Raw genomic sequence first — 22,332 nt, 5'->3', positions numbered from 1 at the left:
TGTTTCTTTCCATTTGAATGAACAACTAATCTTGACTTAGAATGATAATGTACTGCCCTTCACATTAGTCATATAAGGGATTAGTAAAATCATCTAAATTAAATAATAATTAAATAAGGTAGATTAAATGTTGACTGTGGATATAAATAAAATTAGACTTTTTTCCTCCCTGAAAGAGTATTTTCTACTAACATGCCATTTTTGAAAGAGCAATAAAGATGTAGCTCAAATAACTGATTTCCACGCACTTAAACCAACCCCCACTCCCAAAGGAGCAGAGAGAGAGAATTAAGCCTGGATGCTATCTGATTTGTATTTACTCTATTTAGGCAGCTGTACTAGAGACTGTATTGGTTTTAAAGTATTTTAAGACTGTCCTTGTGGTTTCGGTGTTTCTTAATCAAATTGAGGAGCTCTGGTGGCATAGTGGTTACAAGTTGGGCTACTCAACTGCAAGGTCAACAGCTTGAAACCCACAGCTGCTGCGAGGGCAATGACGGGGCTCTGTACTCTGTGCCACTACAGTCTTGGGAACAGTTTCATCCTGTTCTATAGGGTTGCTATGAGTCAGCGTTAACTCAATGGAAATGAAGGGTTTTTTTGTTTTGTGGAGGGGTAGTTTATGAGTTAGCTGCTAACCACCGTTCAGCAGTTTGAAAGATAAGGTTCTACTCCCTTAAAGTTAAAATAGTCTCCAAAATCCACTGAGGTAGTTCTACTCTATCTTCTATAGTTGCTAGAGGTCAGAGGTTTTATTGTTGCTAATTTTTAGTCAAATTGGTGATAGGAAAGATGCAAGTGAAAAGAAATCACTAAGTCAAAAGCAGGAAAGAGCTGGGGGGGAGGTTGTTTGTTTGCTTGATTCTTTGATTTGGAAGATAAGAGGGAGGAAAAGCAATTTGACTTTTGTCCTTTGTAGAAGAAGTATTGTTTGAGTTGACTCTGAAAGTGTGTAATACCACATGTGACATGCTTCTGACAGAAAACTAACCCCAAACTGAGCAAGACTCTAGATCCAACTGCCGGCTTGGAAGACAAGTAAACACCAGGGGCACATTCTAAATGTTGGCGTACGGACACGGTCAGCACAATCAGACTGTGGAAGATACTTTAGACACATAGCAGCGTAGGTTCTTCAGCAATTACATTGAAGAGGATGTAGAACCCTATAGATTAAAAGTGATTTAAGAGTTGTGTTAACTAAACTGTAATATATGGACCTTGTTTGGATTGTCATTCAAACAATTTAATGGTAAAAGAAATTTGAAACAGTGGGAAAATATGAATTCTAATTGGATTCTTGATATTAGTAAATTACTTTTGTTTTGATATCTCAGTAGCGTTCTATCTTTTATGAATTGGTATATTCACTTTTAGTTCTTTCTTTTAGACATTGTGTATATGTTTATAAGAAAAAAATGTAGATAGTAAAATATCCCACTTAGTACAGTGACACCCTTCCTGACCTGTTGATCCAAAGGCATGAGAAGCCCAAAGTGGCCAGGGGGCATTCTCAGTTGTGTTTCCAGGTGGAAGAGTTCCTTGCTTCGGGACCAGGACCTCCAGGCCTGAGAAACACAGGGTTGCTAGGACAGGAAGCAAAAATGCTGCAAGGGGATCACTAGGATTAATAGTGAGTGGTGCCACTCCAGCTTCCACCCCTTGGTTCCTGGACCCATGAATTCTGGCTATTGGAGACACAGCACCATATATTGGCCGCTGGTTTACAGCGTATACAGCTTCCTCGAGAACATTGCCCCAGCCCCGCAAGTTGTTGCCACCTAGTTGGCGCTGTAATTGTGTCTTTAGGAGCCCATTCTATCATTCTATCAAGCCGGCAGCTTCAGGATGATGAGGAACATGATACGACCAGTGGATTCCATGGGAACGGGCCCATTGCTGCACTGTATTTGCTGTAAAGTGAGTTCCTTGATCTGAAACAATGCTTTGTGGATGCCATGCCGGTGGATGAGGCATTCTGTAAGTCCATGCATTAGTAGTTTTGGCAGAAGCATCGCCTGCAGGGAAGGCAAATTCATATCCAGAGTAAGGTGTCTATTCCAGTAAGAACAAAACGCAGTCCCCTCCATGATGGAAGTGGTCCTATGTAATCAACCTGCCACCAAGTTGCTGGTTGATCTCCCCGAGGAATTGTCCCAAATCTTGGACTTCATGTTGGTTTCAGTTGCTGGCAAATGGGACACTCAGCAGTGGCAGTGGCCAAGTCAGCCTTGGTGAGTGGAAGTCCACGTTGCTGTGCCCATGCATAACCTCCATCCCTGCCACCATGTCCACTTTGTTCATGTGCCCATTGGGCGATAACAGGGGTGGCAGAGGAAAGAGGAGGACCAGTCTCCACAGCGCGTGTCATCTTATCCACTTGATTGTTAAAGTCCTCCTCTTCAGAGGTAACCCTTTGGTGAGTGTTCACGTGAGATACGATTAACTTTACTTCCTTGGCCCATTCAGAGAGGTCTATCCACATACCTCTTCCCCACACCTCCTTGTCACCAATTTTCCAATCATGGTCCTTCCAATTCCCTGACCTGAGCCAGTTTACAGACCCACAACAGGGATTAACAAGTATGAATGAAATATGTCCACTTAATCATTTGAATGTGGTTTTTTTTGTAAGCTGCATTAATTGTTATTGCAGAATTTATTAATTTCTGAGAGATGTGATCAAATCTATTTTGGGGAAGTTTTTTTTTGATAAATTGGAGTTAAGTAGAGGCTACAAGGAAGGAAATCAGTTTGCAGGTGTCATTAATCCTTGGGAATATAGGCTATGATTGCTATGATAATGTAAATGAAATAACAGACTCTAGATGAAGGTCCTTTTTTTCTTGCTTTTATCTTCTATTACTCACTTCATCTAGACTTGAAAAACCAAATATGGAAGAGAACTAGGAATAGATAGAATCCAGGCATGCACCTCTGGCTGGAAAGAATGATGGGGTTATTAATAGAAACATTTCTTTCTGGAAGAGGAGGAGTCCTGGTGAGGAAATTGAGAGTTCTCATTTGCCACATGCTGATCAGAAAAACTGACACATGGGTTTTGGGTTTTTTACAACTCTATATCCCTGCATAATTAGTCAAAGCTCTCTATTCACACTCACAGGTGTGTCCCAGTGATCTGGTCACTCTAGCAACTGCAGATAGAACTGGAAGTGCAGTTCAGAAATTAGGACTAAATTTTTTTTTTCAATTATTTCAGAGACTTTTAAAAAAATTTTATTGGGGGCTCATACAACTTTTATCACAATCCATATATCCGTCAGGATTGCATCCCTAAAAGAGGTGATTGAAAAAGAAATGAGAATATGCTAAGAAGGAAAGGGGGGCGAATTATATTTCTTTTAAAATAATGCTAATTTGGAAGATTGTTTGAAATAGAAATAATATTTATCAAGAGGTGTCTTAGTTCCTAGGAGCTGTTATATCAGAAATACTACACGTGGGTGGCTTTAATAAATAAAAATGTATTTGCTCACTGTTGAGAGAACACTAGAAGTCTGAACTCGGTGCCAGCTCTAGGGGAATGCTTTCTCTACTGGCTCTGGAGAAAGGGGTTTGTCTTCCCTTGCTCGTCTCCTTGGTGATCTTTGTGTACCTTAGCAGCTGTTTTCTTTCCATCTCTGTTCTAATCGGCTTGGTTTATATCTCAAAGGTGATTGGCTTAACACATACCACAAGCTACACTGATATTCATTTTGACATAATATAAAAATATTCCCCGATGGCTGCATGTACAAGTATAGCAGTTAGGATTTACAACACATTTCGGGGGAGACACCATTCAATCCAGAGCAGGAAGGAAGTATGTGTAAAATACAGACGATGTGGGAAAATATGGTGAAATGATAAGACTTTAGGAGACAGAAGGCATTCATAAAGTGTGGAGATAGAAGGTGGGAGCAGAGGATTTGATAGAGAAAGGGAAGAACAGCAGGGAGGACCAGGAGCAGCAAATGATCTAACTGTACAGAGAAACTAGGCTAGTCAGAATGAATGCCATTGGAGTGAGACTTGACAAAAGACTGCCAAAGTTAAAACACGGGTCCCTGCTAGTGTAGAGTGTGACCTGTTGGACTGCTAACTGCAAGGTCAGGAGTTGAAAACCACCAGCTGCTCCACAGGAGAAACACAAGGCTTTCTCCTCCTGCAAAGAGTTACAGTCTGACAACCCACAGGAACAGTTCTACCTGTCCTGTAGGATCTCTACGAGTCAGAATTGGCTTCATGGCAGTGAGTTTTTTGTTTTTTAAAGTTCAAAACAGCAAGCTGTCCTGCTTGCATCTATCTCACAGGGCTGCACTATCCCACTATGGAGGAGTTCTTGCCGAACGCCTGCAACTTCCAGGGCCTCTAAAGAAAAGAACTCAAAGACTCATTGCTGTCAAGTCAGTGCTAACTCAGTGACCCCATAGGTCAGGGTAGAACTGCCCCTGTGGGTTTCCAAGACTGTAACTCATTCTTCTGAGGAGTGGCTGGTGGTTTCAAACTCCTGACCTTAAAGTTAGCAGCACAATGCATAACCACTGAGCCTCCAGGGTTCCTCGGAAGGGATGGGGGATGGTAGAAAAGGATGCCCCCCTCCAAGCTGGCACACTTCAACCAGATCATTTCTGGCAGTTGATCAGTCAGCATACACATGCAAAATAGAATTTGGGAAGAAATGCACTGATTTGATCCTTTACCAAGTGGTTCATAGTGTTTTGTGCAAAAGTTGGAATTTAAACAGACTCTTCAGTCACGCTTCTCAAGATCTCGCTTGACACCAAATTTATATATATATATATATATATATATATATATATATATATATATATATATATATATATATATATATATAATTTAGATGTTTTAAGTTAGTGGGTCTAGTGGGGTCTGAAAAAGGATGGCTCAGCCTTGGTTACAGGTTCAGGGAAAACCCCTTCTGTTTTCCCTGAACCTGTCTATGTCTTTTTTCCTACCCTCTCTGTGTGTTGTATAAAATATCTTTTTTCATGTGACCTGCACATCTAAATGAAAAGGATTTAACTCATTAAGGCCTTCATTTACCTTCATCTGCCCACTTTTCAGCATCGGATTTTTCCCAAGGTTTTGAAGTAGATTGAAAAAATGCCTTTTCTGGGACAAAAGTAGGTTGATACAAAAGCTCCCTTTCGTGGACAACAGAGGATACTGTGAGAGGGACCCATGACAGAATAAACTAGTAATGCATTTTCCCACATCAGCGTATGAAACACAGTGAGCCCTTGGTCAACCTTAGCACAAAGAGATTTGCTCATTAGTCTTTGGTAAAAATTTGGCACCCAGTTTTCTGGGAAAAGTAAATGTACCTAACTGCTTGATTAATTGGAATACAGTCCTTTGTTTGTTTTCTGTATTGAACTTAATTTGTATAAGCTTTATGGTTGATCTGTACTTTAACAAACAGGTACTATGCCGTTTCCTTATGTTACTTGATAAGTGACATTTACTCAGATTGAAATAGTGACCTCTCTCATTATGTGGTCCACAGAGCTAATTTGGAAATAGTAGATCCCTGTGATAGCAAAACTCATTGCCGAGATCATATTCTGTGTCCTGAAACATAATTATTTAGTCTAGCCATTGTTTCATTCGTATTTAGTTTGAAATATAGTTTGGTCCACAACATAACTGATTAAGGGGTGTATTTACATATGACTTGTAATCTATAAAAGGGCCCCTTTGCTTAAAACAAAACAAAATGAAAAAGTACTCCGTTAGTTTTTGTGTTAACTCACTTCTGATATGTTTAATTTATGTATTTTTGTACAGCTCAGTGGCTTAATTGTTTATTTTTTAATCCTTCACCTATACATTCTATATGCATATTTTTAATTTATAGATTAATCAGATAGTTAAATGACTACTTTGTGTAGCTAGTGTTGCGGTAAGCATCTTAGTATGAAATATAATCTGAAGCATTGTATTCCATGTATCACTAAAAGCAAATGATGATAGGAGTCCTTTTGTTCCTAGAGAAGAAAAATAATTGGTTGTTTTTTTTTAAAAAACATGCTACTTAATTCCTATAACTGAGGGTGGGGGGGTTGTTTGACTTCGTTTCGCATGCTTTGGACATGTGGTCGGGAGAGACCAGTCCCTGGAGGAGGACAGCATGCTTGGTCAAGCAGGACAGTGAAAAGGAAGAAGTGGATTGGCACTGTGGCTGCGACCGCACGGGCGGCATTCCTTCCATTGTATTTGGACCACTGAGTCGGAATTGACTCTAAGACACCAAACAACAACTGGGAATCTAGAAGTGAGAGTTCTAGTCCTGTTTCTTCCACTTCCCAGATACTTAGTGGCAACTAAATACAGCATTAACCAAATTATTAACATATAGTAGTGCTTGTCAACATGGGACAGTTTAACCTTCATCACCCCTGGGGGACATTTGGCAGTGTCTGAATACATTTTGATATATTGCACAGGACAGTCCCCACAGCAAAGTATTGTCCAGCATAAATGTCAATAATGCTAAGGTTGAGAAATTCTAAATAGAGCTAGGATACTTTCTATTCAAGGATTTTATGTAGATGTTTCCTATATAATGGCAGATCTAGAGATGGGGAGGTATTAGGGCCTTTATAGATTGCAGGGAGTAATATAAGAGTTGTGAACAGAGCTTCCAACTGGTTCATTCCAGTTCAAACCTCTACTGAAAATGTGCCTTTCTAACTAGTTCTCCAGTAATGCTAAAACCAATTCTGAGAATCACAAGAGTAGAGCAGCAGTACTTAAAATTTACTATACTTAAGTACCTCTGGATCTTGTAGAAATGTTGATTCTGATTTCGGAACACTGGGGTGAAACTTTTAGCATTGCCTGGAAATTTGTTAGCAATGCAAATTAACAGCAGAGGTTTGCCATCCTTAACCCCAGAATGAACTGGTTCAAAGGCCCTCCCTGATTGTGAAAGATGTTTTGCAGTTGTGACTGTCCCTGCTGCTGGAAAATGTCTTTCTCAACATGCCCCCACCCTGACCAAGAGACCTTTGGAAGAAGGAGCTGATAGGTTGACTAGAAAAGATTACCCAGAATCAAAATTTTTTACCTGGAAAAATAAGATATAATCTAACTGTTAAAAAATACATGTATGTAACATGCAAGACCTAATGTCATTGTCTTGTGAAAAGTTACTCTTTAACTCTTTCTTGTTGGGTTAATGTTGTTATGGCTGAAGTAATAGTCCATTCAAATGCCCTAGAACAGTGCCTCTCAATCTTCCTAAAGCCGTGACCCTTTAATACAGTTCCTCATGTTGTGGTGACCCCCCCCAACCATAACATTATTTTCATGGCTATTTCATCACTGTCATTTTGCTACCGTTATGAATCAGGCGGCCCCTGTGAAAGGGTCGTTCGACTCCCAAAGGAATTGCAACCCACAGGTTGAGAACAGCTGCCCTATAAAAAGACAATGCCCTCCTTGCTAATACCTTTCTGCCAGGGAGTGTTCAGTTTTAGTACAATGAAAGATGAGCAGAGTAGCTGGAAAGAAGGCCTGTAGGGGAGGGGGAATATCTGACCTGTGTAATGCTGGATCTTGATCATTTAAGTTAAATCACAGAATCATTTAGCAACTATTTGCTTGTTAGATATTTGGTGTTAGGGAAACAGTGATGACAAAATGGGCATAGTCCCTGTCCAGATGGAGTTTTTATTTTGCTTTCAAAAACTGGGAAATCTGTGCAAAATGACTTTTCTTGGAGAAAAGATTAGTTTTAATTTTCCATTTCCCATAAGTAGCAAGTGAATTTTTGTCATTATCACCGCATTTCAAGGCTTGCATAATCTTTTGATAAATGAAATATATAATTCTTTATCTACTAATGTGATTTAGAGCACCATTGCCATTACATATCAACGCTATTAAATATGTTTGATTGTATTTGTGTTCTTTATCATGGTTAAAATGACTAAAATGCTAACTATAAATTGCTTGTAAGTTTATTTAACTCATATTTTGTTGTTTAACAATGCTTGCCTACTCTTTGGTTGTAGAAATTTTAGTGTGATACTAACTCTGGCTTTTAAAATAAACATGTTTTTGTCAGATGAATTGCAAGGTGCACAGTCAGAAATTGAAACAAAACAAGAAATTCAGCATCTCCGCAAGGAATTGATTGAAGCCCAGGAGCTAGCTAGAGCAAGTAAACAAAAATGCTTTGAACTTCAAGGTGAGACCAAGATTGCTTTGATTCTCGGGGATATGTGGAGGTACCTTGATATAACTGGAGAGCCCCACACTTGGATCCCAGAAGAATAGTATGTGTATCCTTTTCCAAATCTACAACTTAATTAGATCTGTGGTCTTGGGGAATCCGCTTAACATTAACATTCTGAACTAGGTTTCAGATCAAATGAGTAGAGTTACCTCCTTCACAGCATTGATGTGAAAATTAAGTAGCCTGTACCAGTGAAAGATCTGGATCATATTTACTTATGAAACTTTGAGCGAACAAAAGGGGAAAATGTCTATGAGTGCCCCAAGTTTGGGGTATACAGAATGTTCGATACTCAGTGTAAAATTGATATGTGGTCTCTGTGATCTTACAGTATAGTCAGTAGTAAATGGGAAGAACCAGAAAAGTTAAGGTCTAGAGTCTCCTAATTGTCCCAGCTGTTTACTTACTGTAGTGAGATTATGTAGTAGCCAGTGAAGTCTTCTCCCCAGAGCACAGTGCCCACCTAATTCACAGTAACTACCTGGTGGAACCTAACTGATTAGTGCTGTAAGAGAGTCTTAGAACAAGGAAGAAACGACTGGCCTTTGAGTCCTTGTGTTCTATTTAAGACAGCCTTTCTCACCAAGAGCAGATTCCCACTGTAGGAAGAACCAAGAACTTCGGTTACTACTTTCTTCTGTGTCTTTACCTTGAAAAAACTTTCACTCAAATCTTTGGAAGGTCCAAGCTAATTTATTCAGCGTACAACCCTGAAGTGGCAGTAGCAAGTAGTTTGCAGTGTTTACTGTGCACTTAGTAGCACACATGAAGATTTTAAGTCGGCTTTGAAAATTTAAGTTACTTTAGTTATCTTGTTGATACAAGGTATACAAAACTCCACTGCTGTTGAAATCTTCTAACTGCTAATAATACTTACTACCTAACCTTTATTTCCTTCAAGAGTCTTACAGGAAAAAAATTGCTTAGAAATTTCCAGTCAATTCTGAATATTTGAATTAATAAAAAATTTTAATATATTTTTAATGATAAAATTAAATATACTCTCTTTTCCCTCTTAGCTCTTTTAGAAGAAGAAAGAAAAGCCTTTCGAAATCAAGTTGAAGAATCCACTAAACAAATACAGGTTCTTCAAGGTAAGGAATTGGCCAGGTTGGTTTGAGATTATTACCATTTGCTTACTTGTTTTCAGTAACTACAAAGGGATGGAAATTAAGAATGAGGGCCCTCATTTGTTACAGTTTTCCTAGAACCTAAGTCTATAAATGGCCTTGGTGGAGATTTTTTAATTATTATTTAAGAAGATACAAAGAAAGGCTCCCAACACTCCAGTATTAGACTCTTGGGATCCGTAGGGCAAGGGTAAAGGATGTAGATATGGCAAGCCTGTCACTTTCTTGGCTACGTAAGGAGTCAACTACAGAGAAAGCTTTCAGCAAGAAATCTATTTAAAGTGCTCTTTGCATCAGTACTATTAGCTTGCTGGTAGCATTATTTTTCATGCTCAGAACACTTGTGTTGCAACAAAAAAGATGCCACGTGGAGTAGAATAATGATCCCCGAATTACCCTAACAGTGGGTGATGGTTGCTCTTCACAGTCTGCTCTGTCTCAGGTTCTTTACAGAAAGATCCTTGTTACCTGTCAAGAGTTTTCTTTCAGTTGGAGCTTTTGGTATTATGAAGCTGTCATTGTGAGAAGCCTCAAAGAGATCTTTCGTTCCCTTATAATTTTTTTAATTAATAATTTTATTTGGGGGGCCTTTTACAAATCTTGTAACAATCTATCATTCAGTAGTATGAAGCAAACTTGTGTATATATTGCCATCAACATTTCCAAAACAATTTCTTTCTACTTGAGCCCTTGGCCATTATACAATTTTAAAAGGAAATTTAATTTGCCTTTATTGCCAAAGAAAGAACTAATGTTCATTTGAAAAATGGAGTGAAGAGAAATGAAATAGGCAAGTAATCACAGTTCAGAAAAGATGGGGAGCCATTGTAGGAGACCTCTGCAATATTTGTCCTAAAATATCTGAGAGAAAAGCTGAGTTTTTTTTTGACATCTTTCTTTAATTTTTCAGTTGGGATGTTTGTGTTCTTTAAGTTTTGGGGTTTGGGTCAAATTAAAGTATAGGGGGTAAATTGTGCGTTTCATATTAGAAACTCTTTAACCTTACTGTTGATTAAGGCCACCATTCACTAGTTTATTTAAATCTGATGTAGTTGAATCTTTATTTCCATTTTGTATTAGGTACATGCAAATTTCCCTATAGGCCCTGTTCCACTAGTAGCCTTTTGTTCTGAAGCCGGCTTGCCCAGACCTTATCGAGTGCCCCCACCCCCCCCCCGTGTCAGCCTGTGTATTTCAGGACTTGACCAACAAGTGCTGTCATCTCATCAATGGCCTTTGTGCCTTTTCAGATGTTGAGCCTGTTCAGCCCTCAATCCTTCCTACAAACTTAAAAAGCAAATTTTATATAGCAGCTTCCTCTCCTCCCTAAATCCTCTTAATTATTTTAATTGCTCTCTTTTAAAACTTTATTTTACTTAAACTTTCTTGTATGATGGTAGACAGAAGTGAACCAAGTGTGATTTTGTACAAATTGTTTCCAAATTATTTGAAACTCAGCTCATGTCATAGGGTAATTCATTCAATCATTCTCGATAGTTTACTCTGTTAGGTATTGGCAATAGAGCAGAGAATAAAACAAAGGCCCTGCAATGCATGAGGTTTCCCGTCTAGCGGAGATGGCAGCAAGCACATAAATGTATAAGGCGATGATCACCCAGAGGGAGTTTAGAAAGAAAATAATGTGGAGTTAAAGGCTAAAGAACGACAAAATGCTGTTCAGATATGTCATCAGGGAAAGCCTTTATAAGGAATTACTATCTCTCAACAGAAGAAGGAAGGAAGCACATCAAATGTTTTGCTGATGCTTGCCATCTGACCCAGCAATTCTATGTCTGAGAGTTCACCTTACGAAAATAACCACCACCTTCAGTGGCCTTCCAGCCTCTTGTGATTCATGGTGACCCGTGTGTGTCAGAGAAGAGCTGCACTCCCTGGGGTTTTCCCAGTGGTGATTTGGAAGAAGTAGATTGCCAGCTCTTTCTTTTGAAGTGCCTGTGGGTGGTCTTAGACTTTTCATTTATCAGCCAAGAGTATTTACTGTTTGCACTGCTCCAGGATTCCAGCAAAATGATCAGGATCACACCAAACAGCCTACAATGCCTATAGGAAGTTATTGGTCAAGTATGTAATCGTGTAACAATTTGTATAGGCAGATGTTCGTTTCTGGTAGATTAGAATGAACTATGCATATCGTGGTCCCTCCCTACTTAACATATTGCGGACGGATCCCGAGATAACGCGTGAAGCAGCATGAACCTGTGTTCATGTCAAGCAATGGAAAAAAGAAATCACCTACCAGAGCCTGTAGAGTTTGCGCTGCCCATGGAAAAAGGAGTGAAACCAGGTATACTTGCAAAGTTTGTAAGGTACCGCTTCACAGAGAAAAATGTTATACAGAGTAGTACCATACATTAAAAAAGTACTAGGAACCTTTGTTTACATATTGGTCCTATGGTAACTACACTATATGAAATAATTGTGACTATTTAGAATAAGGTCTCCACAACTAATTAAAGCAAAGGGCTGGGAGGTCGTCTTTGCACAGTGTTTCAGGGATGATATTTGCGCACTTTGTTTCTCAATGTAGTTGTAGAGTAACAATAGTACATTGTATAACAAAGGACCATTCAACAAATGAACACTGGGGAACAAAGAATGTATTTTTTGTTTCATATACTGTATTTTTACTTTATCAAAGTAATATGGATTGTTGATTATTTTTACAAGAAGTTTATAATTTCATGAAGATTATAGTTCATAAAAGTAATAATGTTCCACATGCATTGAAAAATGTTTCATGTGAGACAATGTTTTATATTCAAAAACTGAAAGCTATAAATAAATATAAAAAGTTGGTGAGCTGTAAACCCATTTATGGTTTAATGCAAAAAAAACCCCTAACAACTGAAAAAAATACCTGGCCACTTGGGTAAGTTGGTAAAAAAAAAAATCCAGTCTTTAATGTTTTAATATATTTATATGTGTGTAATTAGTATGCATAGGGAAAAAATCTGGAGAAATAAATAGCAAAATGTTAAACATAGTTTTCTCTGTGTAGTAAATAAAGATCACTTGATTGTTTTGTTTTGGTTTATGGCTGTATTTTGATGTTTTCTGCATGAAATATGATTGCTTGTATCGTTTCAATTTTTCAAAAGCCCCTTTGAAGGTATCATACTGAGTGAAATAAGTCAGACACAGAAGGAAAAAATACTGTATATGCTCACTTTATGGAATGATAGGATCAGCAATGCCTAATAACCAAAGTTTATTAGTAGTTAAAGGGGCACATGACAGGACTTCAAAAACTCCGTAGAAAATAGAATTATAGTAGAATTTTTCCATGAACTTTTTGAAGCCCCCTCCCATGCCTCGTTAAGCACTTTGGTCATGGAACTGGGGGATACGGAGTGATTGCTTAGAGGGATACTGAGTTCCTATTAAGTGTGAAGAAAAAATATGGAAATGGATATTAGTGATGGATGAGTTACACAGCATGATGAACACGATTAATGCCACTGAATAAAATGTTGGCAAAGGTTTTGTTAGCCTGGCCTAAGCAGTAGCTACAATCCTAAGTGAGCCATTCTTTTATCCCTAAAAACTAGTTATTTATGCCAAATTATTGATGATTGCATAATACCTTTTTAGCCCAACTGCAGAGGCTGCATATTGATATTGAGAATCTCCGGGAGGAGAAAGACAAAGAAATCATAAGCACTCGAGATGAATTACTTAGTGCCCGAGATGAAATTCTGCTTCTTCATCAAGCGGCAGAGAAAGCTGCCTCTGAGCGGGACACTGATATTGCTTCCTTACAAGAAGAGCTTCAGAAGGTACGAGCGGAGCTCGAGCGGTGGCGGAAAGCTGCCCATGAATACGAGAAAGAAATTGTGAGTCTGCAAAACAGTTTTCAGCTTCGATGTCAGCAGTGTGAGGACCAGCAGAAAGAGGAAGCAACAAAGTTGCAAGGTAAGTAAATGAATTTTACATGAAACTCTTACCATGGTAGCCCTCTAATTTGTACCCCAAAAAACGGTAGCCGGTTTTTCTGTTTGATTGCATAGACCATGTAAAACCAGGTTTCTCATATTAGGCCTAGAAAGATATTTTTCGGGCCTGCAAGTTCTACAATAGTTAAAAACTTGTAAAATAATTAAGGAATGTTAAAATGTGTTAGCTTAATAAAAGTGCAGTGGGTTGGGGGACAACCGTAATCAAGGTCAAGGAAATGGGGCTTTCTTGAGATAGAGTTGCAGAGAGTAACGAGTCAACAAGGAGCCACAAGCTACACATTTTTGAAGGAAAAGAAATAAAAGATTCTTCTCAGAAATATTTCTCTTAATTTCTTAAATTTTATGGCAGTTACAGCCCCACATTAACTTTTTTTTTTTTGGATGATGATGATTCTAGGTGAACTGGAGAAGCTGCGAAAAGATTGGAAGGTACTGGAAACGGAATGCCGTTCGCTAAAGAAAGAAAATGTTTTGCTCTCATCAGAACTGCAGCGGCAGGAAAAAGAGTTGCACAAGTATGCAAGAATTCTCTTACAGCTTCAAAACCTTTCTTTATCTTGGGTTTTCATTTGGGTTAAATTTTGATACTTAAATACTTTTTTAGAACAAAATGTTTAGCCAGACAGTTGGGCTAATGAATAATTAGCTTCTTTTTTTTTTTCTGCCACCACCATCATTTCGCATATCCTTCTCTTTTTGTGTGCTCACAAAATTTAGACGCATGAATTACCCTCCCCCCTCAAAAAAACTAAAGAAATTAATTGCAATAATCCATAACTAGTCATTGACCTTCCACTGTAACCTAGTGATAATGAACTTTAAGTAGAAGCTTGTTTTTCTCCCCTACCAGTGATTGCTTCTGTTAGGAAGGATAACCAGAAGATGACTATAATAAGCTATCTGTAATATTGATTGTCATAATTTTACCTTCTACATTTCAAAGAGAGAATATAGAGGCCAAGGATTTTCAAAAACCAATGAAATGATTCTAATAGCCAATATTTTCCAGGCAAACTAGTAGATGTGATTGTTTTATTACACAAATTCAGTGGGAGCCTGTTTTCCCACCAATATTTGTTGCATTGTTTAAAATTGATTTCTTGTTTTAAAATTGGGTTCATTTTATATTTTTATATAATTATTGTATTCTAATCCAAAGGATGGAAGTAGTACATGTTTATTGTTGAAATCATACTTAACTAACCCTGCCTCATCCAGTATACCAGAATCAGGTCATTACTCTCTTTCAAACGTATGTTTACATTCTTGAAGATCATTAAGGTTAGCGAAAATTCAGTAATCAAGGTCAGTTTCTGTAATAAAGTTTAGGGAAAAATAATAAACCACCTGATAAACTAAGTCAGAACAACATAAATCTGCTGTCAAATTGATTCTGATACATAATGATGAAATTTCTAAGGCGTTGAAAATCTTTACAGAAGCAGTCTCATCTTTTTCCCTTGAGTGGTTGTTGGGTTTGAACCGCTGATCTTGTGGTCCAAGAACTGACAAAACAAGCTATATTGATCTTGTTCTAAAAGCCTGCCTTATGTTCTCAATATAAATATCTATAAGACACTTTCAGTGTCATGACTGTTTAGTCTTTGCATACATTTGATTTTATTACTTTGTGAATGCATAGAGACTATTAAAGATAAAGAATAAAACAAATGTTTTTGACACATATGAAAAATGTATACAGCGTATATACTTAAGTATAAGCCGACCTGAATATCAGCCGAGGCACCTAATCTTACCATAAAAATTGCACTAAGAATGTGCTGAAAAACTCAACTTATACACGAGTATATGTGGTAAAAGCATTTCCAAAATATGAGTAAAGCGAAGGCCAAAAAGATATTTAAAAGGTGGCTTTAAAATGTTTGTGGGAACATGGAAGTACCAGGTACTGAAATGATTTGGGAGCCCTGGTGGCGTAGTGGTTACCCAGTTGCTAACCACAAGGTCAGCAGCTCTAACCACCAAGGCAGATGAGGCTTTCCACTCCCAGAAGAGTCAGTCTTGGAAATACAGAGGACACGCCTACCCTGCCCTGTCGAGTCGCTATGCGTTGGAGTTGACCTGATGGCAGTGCGTTTGATTTTTTGTTTTGTTTGAAGATGTTTCTATGAAGTTTTTAAGCATACCCACCCCCCTTCTGTTTGTGAGTATGTGACACTTTTTTTTTGTTACACACACTGGATGTATGTATTAGTTATGAGAAGCAACTTACTGCTGTGTCGCAGCACACTAAGACAAATCATTTGTATAATATAGTGTAGACACCTGAGCTCTCTCCATTTTGGAATGCATTAGTATCTTTCATTATTACTAGGAGTTAAAACATATAATATTCCATAGTTCAATCATGTCAAGCAGAACTGTACAATTGCTACCACAATCAGTTTCCAAATCTTAATGGGTTTATTTTATTTGGATTTTTATGAAGCGATACTGACATTGAATTATCACCGCTGATCACATTGACATTTTCTTACTTTTACAATTACTTTTAAAGATTTATATATCGCTTCTCGGCCTTTTGGCTAAGATCAAGTGTAGTATCTGTTCTTATCAGTTTAATATCTGATACGTCCTCTATCCGAGGACAATATATTAAATGGATTTTTGGAGCAGGGAGTTGGAATAGGTGCTTGCTCTGTCCACTCCACGCATCGACCTGGTATTGCAGTACTTCCAGGAACGGTGCACCCTTTCGGGGGACTCATCAAATGGTCATTAAAGTTAGAGGATTTTATTGGGGGAAAAAAAAAGATTTAAAAATTACTTCAATGTTTGTTTTTGAAAGCAAGGTTATAAATGCTAAATGAGTTAGAACCTTGTGATTTACATTGATTCCTGGAAGAGTCTTCCCAGTTTCCAAGTAAATATCACTTTAGAGAGCTAAAAAAAAAAGAAGAAGAAGAAGCCTATGGTTTATAAATTCTAGGTCTCAGAAAGCTAGGATTATTCAATCATTGGTCAAGTCATCTGCTTAATGTACAGAAACTATTTGAAACAGGCTAATTCTGTTTCTTTAGTTTTTCCAGCTTAGAAAGTCACTAAATTTACGTAGCATTTAAGTAGTATTTAGAAGCTAGTCTTCTTTTACAGAGTCTTAAATTTGTAACTGTTGTCCTGACAGCATTTCAGCCTGCCCTCTTCATGCTGTCACGACGGGTAACATTTACAGTACTGAGTCTGATTCTTGTCATGCTGTCTTGAGGGGCATAAAACTGTCATAACAAGAACAACAAACAAATCCACTGCCATCAAGTTAATTCGAACTCATAACAACTGTATGTAGGTGCGCACGTCTGTAAATTGTACGGGAGTAGCGAGCCTTGTGTTTCTCCTGCAGACTGGCTGGGAGATGTGAACCATGAATCATGCAGTTAGTAGTCCTGCAGCTCCTATTTCTGTCATAGGTGAGAGCTAAATTAACTAAGACCACTAACTACGAGTCTTGTTCCCTGTTGTCTTGTGATGCAAAAGAAATAAAAGAATTTCTGTTCATGTATATCAAGCACTTTTCCTGATGTATAAATATTAAGTTATTTAAATTATCCCATAATTTAACCTGGAAACAGCCTCTGAAACTGTTGAGTTCCATCATCATGTGTGACGGCGGAAGGCACGAAGATTCTGTGCCATCCTGGTCTGTGTAACACATAGATCTAAGAGTTCAGGAGAGAATTGCTCAAGGAATGCTTCTGCTCCAGGTAGTGACTTACCTCAACATCCCCTAACTGAGTAGTGACAGAGCGAGGGTCTAGAACCCACCTTCCTGCTTCATTGCCCCATCGTTCCCTCCTAACTTGGGTGTTCATTCTCATTTAAGCAGAATTACCTTTGAGTTGGTAGTGGCTCCTATGCTTTATGTTTTTGTACCCTACCCTGTTTAGCTAGTACTTAAACTTGTAAGAAATGGTTGAAATAAGTGCCTTATTTTCTTCCTGTAGAAGACCTGCAGTGAATCTTCTTAGGGCATAATGTAATAAAACAGAAACAATAATTATCTCCTGTTTCTTTCTCCAAGTCACATCCTTTGCGCATATGAGCATCCCTTGGAGATGGTTCAGATTCTGCTCCGGAGTGCTGCAATAACGTGAAGGCCACGGGAAAGCTAGTCATACGAGTTTTTCGGTCTTCACGAACATATGAAAGTTATGTTTGCGCTATACTCTTGTCTATTGCGGACGTAGTAGCATTATGAAGAGTTTGACGTTATGTCAGAATTACTATAATGTGACACTTTAGGTCACAAAGTGAGCGCATTCTGTTGTAACAGTGCCACCAGCAGACTCACTCAACTCCATGCAGGGTTGCCACAACCTTTAGTTGTTAGAAATTGTAAACAAAAGTACAAAAATGCATTGCCTGTGAAGTGCAATAAAATGAGGTGTGCCTGAATTTGATTATCTGGAAATAGGACACAGCTTTAAGTTGCCTTTTTTCCCCTCAATGTTTTTGTGCTTTTCAATTACTAGAAACATCTCATTCTTTTTCCTTTTCACCTCTAAATTTTACTCCATCTTCCCTAGGGAAACCGAAGAAATTGGACTGCCTGCTGGGTCCGTTTCCCGCCTGTGAAATGACCATTGCGTCATGAACCTGACTGGCCTTTTTCTGTTGCAGTTCTCAGAGGCAGAGCTTCGAGCTTACCAGTGACCTCAGCACCCTTCAGATGGCTAGAAAAGAGCTTGAGAATCAAGTGGGATCCTTGAAGGAACAGCATCTTCGCGATGCAGCTGATTTAAAAACTCTTCTCAATAAGGCTGAAAACCAAGCAAAGGATGTACAGAAAGAGGTAAAGCGAAAAGACAGGAGCCCAATTCTGGTTGGACTTAAAGCCAAAAGCAAGTCAGAAATCCATGCTAGTTTGAAATGAAGGGCAGCAAACGTCACATTCCCTGTCAGAGTGGAAATCTGGAGCATCCCTGCTTGGTGATTTTCTAGCTGCGAATCCTGGTCCACATAGAATTCATCCATAGGCTTTGACTTCAAAAATCGAAATAGCTATCTCTTAATGGTTATCTACCAGTTAGTTAACCTACAAGAGATCCTTTGGACCAGATCATTTGACCCATTGTTTTCCTTCCAACACACATCATATTTAATCTAGAGTGCTTTTGAAACCCAAACTAGGGCCACACTGTAAGGCTTCCCAAACCCCCCAGGCGAAAATGGCTGAAAAGGGTACTTAAAATTCACCTCCTAGTCAGCCAGCCAATCACATGTTCTCTGACCCTGTCCCCATACCCTACCCCACCGCCCTTTTTCCCACCACAAATTTGCATGTTCACAAAAACCTAGTCTTGGGTGAATTAAGTGTGTGCGTGTGTGTGCGTGCGCGCGTGTGCGCTCGCGTGGCCTTGCTGTGATTCAAGTTGACCGGGAGCTGCCAAGGGGACACTTCGTGACTGCACTGGGCCAGCCTGGACCATAGAGAAGGCTGATGCCGTTTGATCCACTGGGCAGGGACCACACCCCCGTTGTAGACTGTCCTTACATGATGGCGTCATTACAAATTTGAAGGAAACTGAAGACAGCTCTGTGTCTTAAATACCTAATCTTCCCAGAATTGCTGTTTCAGTAAATGTGCATTTCTTTGCACTTTCCTCTCCTTGTAGAAACCTGAAATTGGAAATGATCATTGTTCTTCTGTCTTCGTGTTTGTTCCTTAAAGGGATGTGTGGGAGACAAAATGAAACACTGTAACATTTTTATTTACATGTACACATACTAATCTTGTAACGTGTTTTTTTTTCTCTTTTTCTTTTTAATCTTTTGCTAAGGGTATGCTTTTGAGTGAAATCTCAGTTTATTTGGATGGAACACACATTTTGTTCCAAAGTAAATATCTTATTATTTAATACTGTAAGCACTTTGGTGTGTCCTTCCAATGGATCAGTCCTAGTTCTTTCAAAATGTGGGAAGAATGCTGCGATTGGAAGCTCGCTCTGTTGTATGTTACTGTGAATGCATCGCCGTTTTCTTGCGTTATTTGTTGCTGTTTGGTCAGGGAGCGATGGATCCATCGGTACAAAATGTTTAAACTGTTCCCACCTTGGCAGTGGCATGTTGTCACAGCATCCGAATTGTTGCTAGTCTCTGGATTGCATTAAATGCAGCACCTTGAAAAAGATGTCTGATCTTGTCAGTATGTTTCTTTTCTATTTTCTTGTTCAGTGTTTTCCATTGTGAAATGATTGTAACCATCACACGTTTCCTGTAATGTGTAATTGCTTCTCTTTCTGTTTGTCCTGATGTCTCCCTGCTGGATACTAATTAATATGTTCTTTGATGAGATAATTTGTGTATACCGCTGCAAATGAATTGTTACCTTTTATTAACATATCGCTAAGTTCCCTTTCAACATTTCTCCCTGGGCTCTCCTGATCGCATAGATTCATGTTAATGTGCGCCAGAGAATGATTATTATGTATCTTCAACACTGTCACACAATTACGAGCTAACAAGCCCAGCTATGATTGTTCTTATTAAGGAGACCCAAAGGTGTTGATAATATTGTTTGGTACTTCCCTCTTATTCAAAACTGAGCTCAGTTCTCACCTCAGGGTTAGAAAGCAAGACATGACCCAAATGAAATATGAAACTCGGGCTACAGAAGGTGGCCTTTGTTTCACTAGCTAAATTTTACATCTGTGGCAGCTTTTATATGAACACTTAACAAAGAACAAATACAGGAGAGAAATCAGTTTTCATCTTCTGTGTTAAGAAAGCCTCTTCTGTAAAAGATAAGGCTTAGTCTCAGAAACACACAAGGGCAGCTCTCTACCCTGTCCTGTAGGGTCGCTGTGACTCGGAATCAATTAGATGGCATTGAGTTTGATTTCTGGTATTCACAGAAAAATAATAGTATAACATGTTTCTATTTGGCTTTAGAACCTTACCTGGATATTTCAATTTAGTAGTGATCTCTGGGATATAAGAATTCATAAAATATTGACCAAATGTCCACTCTGCAAGGACTGACTGACTTTGGAAGGTTGTGTGGCATTGCCAGGTTGCCCTGGCACCAGAGCCTCTCCCGTCCTGCTCACAGGCTGCAATTGAGCAGCGGGATCTTCTGGACTGACCTTTCTGGAGCAGAACTCCTGGAACGGGGAAGTGACTAAGTGCTTTGCTGTGAAGGACAGACTTGACATAAAGCTGGTGGAAGAGTAAAGGAATACAAATTTTGGTCAAGAAAACGCTTTTTACTTGGTCCTTACTAGTCACTATTAAGAGTCTCATCATGGATGGTGGCGAGGTGGCATATTCTAAGAGTCAGAATAGTGGAGGTGCACTGGCCATGCCGTGGCAGCCTGCTGCGGCCGCTCCTGGGGAAAAGCTCCTTTCATGTTTTACCTCCCGCTCTGTACCTTATCCTTTTTTCTTTCTTTTTTTAACTTTCTGGTGACCTCTGTGCTGACTCTAATCTTCCTGCTCCAATCTCTTCTAATGTTATATGTTTGCTTCCTCTTTCGTGTTTATCTAATTTATCACTGCAATATTTTAAATCACCATTTTAAGGGAACTTGTAGGACACAGGTGGACAGGGACTGGACACCTCGGAGGAAGTTTTTAGGGATGGTATGTAACACTTGTGCTATATAAGTATTCATGTTCAGTGCTTGTCTGGCTGCCTTTCTTCTCAAACCTTCAGAGATGGTAGAGTATGCAGTGGAGGCCGAGACAAAGCAACAGCCAGCCGAAGAATAGCCTCTGTTCTGCGTGGGGCCCCATCTTCCTTATTTGTAGGATGCAGTTATTAGAAGTTGAACCAGTCTAAAATTCCAGCTTCCCAGGACCATTTAAAGTAGGATATGCCACACGGTGTTTCACATTGGCCTTACCTGTGCTGAAGGGTGAGCTAGCCCTAATGAAATCTAAATTATGAACTATTTCCAAAATAAGAGGTTGTGCTGTTTCACCGCAGAAAAAATATTCTGTTAGAAACATTTAGTAAATTAGCTTCATTTTCACTTAAAATGTGCTTAAGTGGTAAAAGAAACATCCCAATCATAGTAGTTGGTAATGTAAGTACATATATTTCCTTTGTTTTCCTTTTTTAAAAAAAACAGAAAAATGTAAGCACTGATGCTTGATAAAGGGTGGTCTATTTGGGGTTAGCCCTTTTTGATGTCCTGACTAAAGTAACCTCACTGGCCTGTTTACTGGGATATAATTCCAGCCTCCTACCCCTGCCATTGTCTCAGACTGTCAAGTTTTTCTTTACCTGCTTTCCTGCTGCTCAGTTTGAAACTTCCCTTTTCTCCTGTAACTCACTTAATGGGAAAAATGACCCCTTTTTATTAGAAACAGATGACAAAATGGTGACTTCTCTTTTGTTGTTGTTGTTTTGTTTTTTTAAATGGACTCCAGCACTAAAAAACATTACTTTGAAGCAAGTCAACTTTAAATACTCCGTATGAGTGTAAATTACTCATATCCTCCTTACAACAAAGAGGTTTGTATATAATGTAATGTAGCTGACTAAACAGGCAGGGAGGGCCTGGGATACACGTCTGACGAGAACCTTAGCTTCCCATCCATTCTAAGTTCAGCCTGCACACTCTCTTTTTCTTTGCCTTTAGTATGAAAAGACACAGACTGTACTCTCAGAACTGAAGTTGAAGTATGAAATGACTGAGCAGGAAAAGCAATCAATCACAGATGAGCTCAAACAGTGTAAAGACAACCTGAAGCTGCTCCGAGAGAAAGGAAATAATGTAAGTCTTTGCAAATGTGGCTTAGCCTTGGTTGAAAGGCAAGTGAGGGCCCTGAAACTTTTTTTTTCCCAAGAGAACTTTATTACTTGATTTGAGAAACTAAGGGCCTGTACTTCAAACGAACAAAACGTTTCCTTACGGAATTCCATGATAGAATTGCTCTGGAGCCACATTCCAGAGTAAGAATTTACCCATTTAGCCTATACCCCTAGGAAATCCTG

At 38.9% G+C, this 22,332-nt stretch overlaps 1 protein-coding gene and 1 non-coding gene across 7 annotated transcripts in view; both read left to right on the top strand.

Annotated features, from left to right (window-relative positions):
• The window catches only part of SLMAP (sarcolemma associated protein), a 153,764-nt gene that overhangs the window by 127,597 nt on the left and 3,835 nt on the right, over positions 1–22,332 (top strand). For all 6 annotated transcript variants that reach the window (XM_075549998.1, XM_075549995.1, XM_075549997.1 and 3 more), the window contains 6 exons: positions 8,096–8,218; positions 9,286–9,360; positions 13,009–13,329; positions 13,771–13,888; positions 18,012–18,183; positions 21,977–22,111. In XM_075549998.1, coding sequence (XP_075406113.1) covers positions 8,096–8,218; positions 9,286–9,360; positions 13,009–13,329; positions 13,771–13,888; positions 18,012–18,183; positions 21,977–22,111 — 944 coding nt within the window. The remainder of the gene's footprint in view (positions 1–8,095; positions 8,219–9,285; positions 9,361–13,008; positions 13,330–13,770; positions 13,889–18,011; positions 18,184–21,976; positions 22,112–22,332) is intronic.
• Positions 15,900–16,090, top strand: LOC142449393 (U2 spliceosomal RNA). The gene has a single exon (XR_012784583.1). It is a non-coding gene; the product is annotated as a U2 spliceosomal RNA (small nuclear RNA).

The sequence above is a fragment of the Tenrec ecaudatus genome, chromosome 5 (assembly GCF_050624435.1).
Source record: "Tenrec ecaudatus isolate mTenEca1 chromosome 5, mTenEca1.hap1, whole genome shotgun sequence".
NCBI lineage: Eukaryota > Metazoa > Chordata > Mammalia > Afrosoricida > Tenrecidae > Tenrec > Tenrec ecaudatus.
This window is presented reverse-complemented; position numbering and strand designations above follow the sequence as displayed.